The 8,411-nt window shown below is 37.9% G+C and overlaps 1 protein-coding gene across 2 annotated transcripts; it reads right to left on the bottom strand.

Annotated features, from left to right (window-relative positions):
- Window positions 1–2,147: 2,147 nt before the first annotated feature.
- sall1b (spalt-like transcription factor 1b) lies at window positions 2,148–7,893 on the bottom strand. 2 transcript variants are annotated; one of them, XM_039656646.2, is made up of 3 exons: window positions 7,496–7,892; window positions 2,877–6,148; window positions 2,148–2,744 (listed from the first exon to the last, which is right to left on the bottom strand). In XM_039656646.2, exons 1-3 carry the CDS (start codon window positions 7,536–7,538, stop codon window positions 2,361–2,363), a joined length of 3,699 nt encoding a protein of 1,232 aa, XP_039512580.2. In that variant the 5' UTR covers window positions 7,539–7,892; the 3' UTR covers window positions 2,148–2,360. The 2 variants fall into 2 exon arrangements, with proteins under 2 accessions (XP_039512580.2, XP_039512581.2); XM_039656647.2 differs by having other exon boundaries at window positions 2,535–2,744; window positions 2,939–6,148; window positions 7,496–7,893.
- Window positions 7,894–8,411: the final 518 nt, after the last annotated feature.

Here is an 8,411-nt window from a genome sequence, read left to right on the forward strand (position 1 = left end):
AACTTAAACTTTTTTATTTATTTTTTTAATGAGCAATTGTTTCGCTTGATAAGACCCTTATTCATAGTCTGGAATCGTTTAAAGCCCTTTGAACAGTTTGCACTGAAACTATCTTTTGGACCTTGAGCTGTTTGGTGCCCATTGAAGTCCATTATATGGAGAAAAATCCTGGAATGTTTTCATCAAAAACCTTCATTTCTTTTTTTGAAAGTTTTTTGAAAAGTGAACTACTCCTTTAAGCGTTTTCTGTTAGAGCGGTGTCGTGAAAGCGACCCCTAAGTTAATAACCAATGATCTTTGTAATGGAACTGAATCGATCAAAACTAACTTTAGCTGGAAAATAACTTTATTCTAGAAGTTTTCTGCTGTAAAGCCAAAACAATATGTCACTTTAATTTCCTATTATCACTGTAAAGCTGCTTTGAAACAGTCCATAATTGTTAAAAGCGCATATAAATGAAGGTGACTAGGCTAAAATGAGCAAGAAATCTTAGTTGGGACTCAGTAGGAGCAGCTACCTCTGACTGGCAGCGATGGAAAATACAATTATAGCAGTCAGTAGCCATTTCATAACATTCGACCATATGACAACTACCTCAGTATAAACCACCACAACATAATAAAGCATTTTATCACCTATCAAACGGACATAGAAGAAACGCTAAACCATTGCTGACCATCTGTCTGTGTGGTGTACAGACATGAGGTAGAGCTGATGAGTCGGACCTGCTGCATGAATGGCCTCTATTATTCTATTTGGTTGAAGAAGTATCATCTTCCATTGGCAAAGATCATTGCGTATTAACACAATGTGTTATTATTGGTAAGTTTATTGAAATGTAAATGCAGAGGACAAGGTGACCTAGATTTTTATCAGTAGAGAAAGGGCATGGATTCTGCTTGAGTGTGTAAGTAGGGAAAGAATCATTTCTTTGTTAAAAGTAAATCACTGGAAGAGGAGACAGGTGCTTGAAGGTATATGGGACACACTCAACCTATAATGAGTAATTTCAAAAGCACACTCCTTTTATTAATCAAATGGGAAGCCAAATGACAGTTAAAATGGAAAACATGGCTTTGAGAACTTGCAGTTGCCATAACATTCAAGACACGATGCCACAACATGAACTAACGTCATACATAACTGTTCCTCCAATGTAACAATTACGATTTACAGAGTATGTTTAAAAACGATACAAAAATAAAAATGGTTTTAGTATGTTTAGTGTTGTTTACATTAACATTGCAAATACTTTAAGTATAAAAACAACACACAATTCAAGCTCAAATTATATTAATGTGAAACACTGATTGATAAATAGTTTTGGATAAAGAAATAGAGATTCGATCTCCATTAAATACAAATGTACCTCATTACAAAACCTATATATTACAACCAAGTGTTTAGCAAATGTGTAGCATGAATACCTTAAATTATTAAAAAACTTAATATGCTATAAAATAATAGATTATAGCTGCATATCTTCCTCAGCAAAACAACAAAATAGCATCAAATTAAGTTATACAATACAATCAACACTACTTCAGTTGTGAAGATCTACCCAAACTAGGCAACAATGACCAACAGCAGAATCTTTAAAGGAGTAGTTCAATTTAAAAACAAAAAAAAAAAAGGTTTGCTGATAATTTACTCGCCCCCATGTCATCCAAGATGTCCACGTCTTTCTTTCTTCAATTGAAAAGAAATTAAGATTTTTGGTGAAAACATTCCAGGATTTTCTCCATATAATGGACTTCAATGGGAACCAAACAGTTCAAGGTCCAAATGAGAGTTTCAGTGCAGCTTCAAAAGGGTTTAAACGACACCAGACGATGAATAAGGGTCTTATCAAGGACCCTTCGAGTCATGACTTGAAAAAAGAAAAAAGAAACAGGAGAGTCACGAACGCGCGTCACAGAACAGAGCAAGGCGAGCATTTGTGCTTATAAAACTTAAACTTTTTTATTTATTTTTGAAATGACCGATCGTTTCGCTAGATAAGACCCTTATTCATCGTCTGGTGTCGTTTAAAAACCTTTGAAGCTGCACTGAAACTGTCTTTTGGACCTTGAACCGTTTGGATCCCATTGAAGTCCATTATATGGAGAAAATCCTGGAATGTTTTCATCAAAAACCTTAATTTCTTTTCAACTGAAGAAAGAAAGACATGGACATCTTGGATGACATGGGGGTGGGTAAATTATCAGCAATTTTTTTTCTAAAAAAAAAGTGAACTGCTCCTTTAATAATGTCACTACATAGGGTACACTTGTACAAAAAAAAAAAACCCGAATGAAACAGCACACTTACGAAATTGCATCACATTTCAATTATGGGTTTGCATCCTAAAAGACGAAATTCAGTCAGTCACTGTTGTTTTATTATCTTCAACCAATTGCCGGAAATGCAAAGTTGCACCATTTTCACTCAATCTCTCAAGCCAAGGTAAAGCTCTGTTGAGTTGTAATTTTTCCAAGTTTTCCAGATGCCCAGCAGAAACTGACAGGTGAGGTATGGAACCATTTTGAATTACAGGCATTTCATTGGTCCTCATACCCAAACAACTAGTGAGAGAGGTATACTGGCCCCAGAGACCTATCGAATCCCCGTTACATACTTTATCCACAACATCTTTTGGGGGAGTGTCTTGAAATCGCTCAGAATTGGACCTAAGGAGTGGACCATCAAGCCTGCGACCTCGTCTGGCTGGAGAACTGCTCCACATGTGGGTTCCCATATGAACCTAGATGGAAAACAGGATGAAAATGACTAAGTGGATAGTTGGTCATAAGGTACAACTGATTCCATACACAGCAACAAAATACAAACTGGCAATCAGTGATGGAACACCTTTAACAACCTTGTAATGGTGTACCTTCAAATTTCCTTTAGTGGTAAATGCACGTCCACATATGTTGCAGGCAAAGGGTTTCTCACCAGTGTGCGTTCTTTCATGAATCTGCAGTGCACTTGAAGAAGAGAAGGTCTTCCCACAAGTGTGGCAGAAGTGCTGTTTAGCAGTTCGTCGAAGTGGTGTTGCTGTGGAGAGTAGAGGTAATGTGGAAGCTGTTGAGCTAACTATACTTGTGGGTGAATCTTTAGGATCTTTTTTAATGAGCCAATTGTGTTCAATACTTTTTGACGGCATGATTGGTTCCATGGAGGGTTGAAAATGGTTTGGAGGAAAAATCAGGATCTGGTTTGCAGGCTCAAACATCTGTGAAGGTAAGTCTCGCATCTGGTGGGTAAGCATGTGTTGTTTAAGGTTACCTTTGGTTGAGAACCCTCGGTTGCACGCAGTGCAGATGAATGGGCGCTCTTTGGTGTGACTTCGATAGTGAATGTCCAAAGCACTTTGACAGGCAAACGTCTTGTTGCAAACATCACAAACATTGCTTTTTAGGGATCCCCGCTCATTTAAGGGTAAAATCATGGTCAAGTTATCTGTTGGTATATCTCCAGATGTTCCGTCAAGTAAACTAGACACTGTAGGACTAGGCTGTAGGCTTGAGTTGTTTGATTCAGCAGATTTCAGGTTTCTGTCAGTCGTTGTGTATCCTTGCATTTCAAAAGCACGGCCATTGGGGCAGGATGGGTTCCAGGATGGGTTTGTCTCAGTGATGGCCAAAATCCTCCTCCTCAAACTCTCATGATCCCTGTTTAGTGAAGATGATCTCTGGGTTAAACAGCCTCTATCCACTGATCCATTCCCCATTGTCAACTTATTGATTTTTGACAAATTCTCCACATTTGAAACGGTAATCTGACTGTCTGACCCAGTGGCTCTGGCAAACTCAGAAGAAGCAGTTTCTGGTAAAGAGTCTTGGTATTTTGAATCAGATTCACCTTCCATAATTTCCATGTTCTCATTGGGAAAGGTTTCCACTTCCAAGGTCCTACCATCTACAGAGTCAGTGTCCTGGTCCATTGGTTCTTCACTATCATGCAGTGGGACATTAGGGATGTGACCACCCATATGCATGTGGATATGCTGCTGTAAGACCATTGCATTTGTAAACTTTTCTTGGCAAATGGGGCAAGAATGCTGTATTCTAAGAGTTGGCATGGAACGATGAATGCTATAGTGTGTCTTGAGATTGCCCTTAGTTGTAAAAGCCCGTCCACACACCCTGCATTTGAATGGCCTTTCTCCCGTATGGGTGCGGTAATGCATTTTAAGGGCACTTTGACAGCTAAGAACCCGGTGGCAGATTCCACACTCATTGGGGTCAGTGGACTTCTTGTCAATGTTCTCCACCAACTGCTCCAGCTTTGAAGTCTCAGATGCTCCGGAGGGATTCGGAAGACTTCCAACAAGAAATTTAGTTTCTAGCTGCTCTGATTTTAGCTCAGTTATTAATCTTGTACTGACCACGGTATTAATAGCAATGTCGTCTCTTGAACCTTCCCCTGAGGAGCTTAGTAAGGTAGCGATACTCAAGGGTTGTGTAACCTCTTGAAGTTTCTGATTTGAAGTTAGAGGAGGGCTACTGGTAAGTCCCTCTTGATGCCTGTTACTTGTCTCACACACCTCACTGACAACAGGACTATGAGCTTTGGTTATTGATAACCCTTCCTCCTCTTTCTTAATGATGGGTGGAAGACTTGGCAAAGATGGTGGAAGGACAAAGCCAAGAGAGTTACCCACTAAAGGTTTACTATCCAACCAGTTAAGAGCAGGCTTCTCGGGAGGCAGGGACATGCCATAAGGAATACCTGTGCTGGTTGGGACATTATCTAAATGCTCGGGAACCGGATAGGGATTCATTAGTATGTTAGGATACTTCTCCTTGTGACGTTGGAAATGGACTTTGAGATTTCCACGGGTGGAAAAGCGATTCCCACATATGTTACATTTGTAGGGTCGCTCCCCAGTGTGAGACCGCAGGTGTATTTGCAAAGCACTATCACTTCCAAACACCTTGGCACAGAACCGGCATTTGTGCTTGAAAATACAATCTTCCGATGGTCTCTTGTGTTCACATAAACTCACATTGAGAGGTTTGACTTTCCTATGTTGGGCTAGGGCAGTCAAAGCATTCAGGTCCTCTACAATTGCCCCAATACTAGGCAAGGAGTTTTCAAACATATTAAAGCTGTTTTGTTTGTGGGCCAATTCGAGTTTGTGTAGAATCCCATCTGTAAAAGAAGCGGGAGATGGTGAAGTTGTTTTTAAATTAGCTGTGCCATCAACTTTATCACTGACTGTGTTTCCTTGCAAAGCCTGATTACTACACCGATCACTACCAACCTTTGATGGCAAAGGATCGTCAGTCATTTGGGAGTTTCCTTTTTCATCCCTTAAACCATCTTGGTTGTTTTGTGATAAAACATGTTTAGCATTAGCAGTGAGGTTTTCCACTAGCCCAGCAGCTGTTGTGAGTTGTTGTGTGAGGTGTGAGCTGAGTTTTCTCAGCGAACTGGTTTGAAACAGACCATTGGAGCTGTTTGCAGCCAAAGGTTTTTCAGAATTTTGGGTTACTAATAGCATTATTTGGTGTCGAATATCTTCGATTAGTTTTAATTGCTGCATCTGCTGTTCCTGCAGTGATAACAGCTGCTCAATCAAACTAGAGGAGGCCAATTTGGTGTTGCTTGAGTTCCTGCAACTTGTCTTTGGATTCAAACTAATTTCCTGTGAGAACTGAGCAACAGCAACTTTGGTGTTTTCAAGGTTCTCAATGAAGACATTGCTATTAATGGCTGACAATTTACATAACTCAAGTAAGGTACTCTCTTGAGGTAGGACAGCGGAGTATGCTGAGCTGAAGCCATCAGCATAGTTTTCATTATCATGATGTAAATTAGACTTTTTGGCAATGTCATGGTTGCAGTTTTCATATATGTGTAAGGATTCGTCAACATCCACTGATGATCTACCATTAGAAAAGTCACAATGTTCCTCCGTACTTTCATTACTTGTCACTCCATTCAAATGATCCTCAGTGTTGAAGAATGGTGAATTGATTGTGAGGCCAGAAGGTGGAGAATCTAGGCTTTCGTTTTCACTTACTATTAGAACTAACTGGTCTTTTGAACAGTCTTTCTGATGTTGATAGAGGTCTGTTATACTGGAAAATTCAGCACAGCATTGTTGACACATATGGACACCGTGGGTTGGAGTGGGGTCATTTTCCATCATAGAATCTGTATTTCAAGAAGAAAAAATAAAAAGATTTGTATATTAGATCATTTTAGATTCAATGTAATGCAACTCACTGTAAACTTCAAGCTTAGCAATAGACAACACAGTAGCTTTCTTCTCAACAGCCATAACAATAAATGATTGATATTGTCTCAAAATTAAATTCGAATAACTTCATAGTTATCAAAAAAAAAAAAAAAAAAATGATCATGTAGCAAAATCTGCACAAATTTCAGAATAACTTTATGCCATTTTGAGCATCTTGTAAATATCTCCTAAATACACTGTATTTCATTGGAATTTCCAGACTGACATTCATTAAATAGAACAGCTTTGTTTCAAGTGCATATCAAGGATAGCTTCACAGGTTTGGTTTCACACTTTAATAATAAAACTTGCATATAAAATGAAAAAGTACATTTTAAAAAAAGAATCCATAACATTCATGATGACCTCATATTTCTGCAACAGCCAGCAATACAACTCATTGCAGCAATGTGTGTGTGTGTGTGTGTGTGTGTGTTTCAGCATTAGAAATGAAAGACAGACAAGGTCCAGCAAATACTTTGAAAAGTTAATATCAGAATTTTTTTTAATAAAATTGTTATAAATACTTATTTCATTTCATTTCATTTCATCTGCTGTCACTACATTTAGGGTATAGGGTACAACAATAAGGTATTTTTTGTCAACAGTTATAATTTTCGAGCAATAAACATCAAAAAAAAATAAAATAAAATAAATAAATGCATAGCAGGACTGATAGCTACAGAGTTACATTAAACTAGCCTAAATTAAACTAGCCCGATTCAGTGGTTTGACAAAGTCACCCAAGTCACAATTTGTGCAAGAATTTCGAAATTTAATTAGAAATTTTACTTTGTATTTTCACACCATATAATGTCCAAAATGTCTAAAACATTTTTTTTTTTTTTTTTTTTTATGGATTGTAAAATTAGTAATAGGTTGAAAATCACGCAGTAACAGGACTGGGTGCAAAATGTGGGACACAACTAAATATTGACTAATATGAGATTTTAATATTTGTTATCATACATTTTTCGGTTTGAACATTTGTAAAGAGAGCCATCACCACCATCATACATATCAAATTAAAGCTAAAACATAATTTTGCTTTTTTTCTAAGTTGTAAAAATGACACTGGTTTAACATCAGTTCATGATTAGTTGATATCACATCATATTTTACAGGTATGACTAACAGTAGTAGACGGAACCCTGGGGAAAGAGTTATGCTTGCGAAATATTAAAAGTGTTGTACTTATTCCTTACTTTTTCAAACCTAAAAAACTCCATCAACATGCAAGTTGAGAAAGAGCTGTAACTCACCGATGAGCACATACTGTGGCTTAGCCTGTTTCCTCCGGGACATGCTGGAATAAAACCTGTGGTGTAACGTTATCTCCCTGAAGAATCCACAAGTGTACTTTTATCACAATGAATCAGTGTCAAACCAATCGCATATTCTTGTCAATGAGCCCCCGTCAGGGAAAAGCGACTGTTTGCGTTTTATTCATCACAACTGAGAAATAAGTTCATAGAAATTAAGCGTTGGTCTCACAGGGATCTGCTGAAGGCAGTGATGTCAACAAAGACGTATTAAATAAGTTAAAAACGAAAGTCGTTCATACATCACCGCACTGTCGATCACAATATCCAAATGAAACATTCCCACAACTCATAACATGACAACTCAAAGACCGCAAATCCATGAGGAAATTCCTTGACAGCGTTGAGAGAGTTCAGCCCCGCCTCTCGGGATTCCTATTGGCCGACGCGTTTCACAGCCCATCGATGACCCTCATTGGTCAGTGTGTTTCGGCTCGAGTAGACTGAGTGAGCTCATGAAAGTGTGTGTGTGTGTGTGTGTGTGTGTGTGAGACAGAGTGCATGAATCAGTGGCTGGTAATGTAAAGGATTAGTTTCACTACCAGCAACACAAAACCAGTGATTTAACCTGGTAACAATTTATAGTATAACTAACTATAGCTATTTATATTATTAAGCTCAACCAGTTGAGGAATACAAGGATAGACATGAAAAATAAATCATTTAAAATTCATAACATATTACTGACCAAAATATTTCAATTGAGAGGGTAAAACGTTAGACGTTAAATCCACTATCCAATTAAATTAAATCAACTTAAATGCATTAGTTATGCATTGTATATTTTGGTTATGTATATAAAATATCATCTGTTAATCAGTACACAATTTTAATGAAATTGTTTTGTTATGGAGTT

The sequence above is a fragment of the Pimephales promelas genome, chromosome 25 (genome assembly GCF_988280905.1).
Source record: "Pimephales promelas chromosome 25, fPimPro1.hap1.1, whole genome shotgun sequence".
Lineage (NCBI taxonomy): Eukaryota > Metazoa > Chordata > Actinopteri > Cypriniformes > Leuciscidae > Pimephales > Pimephales promelas.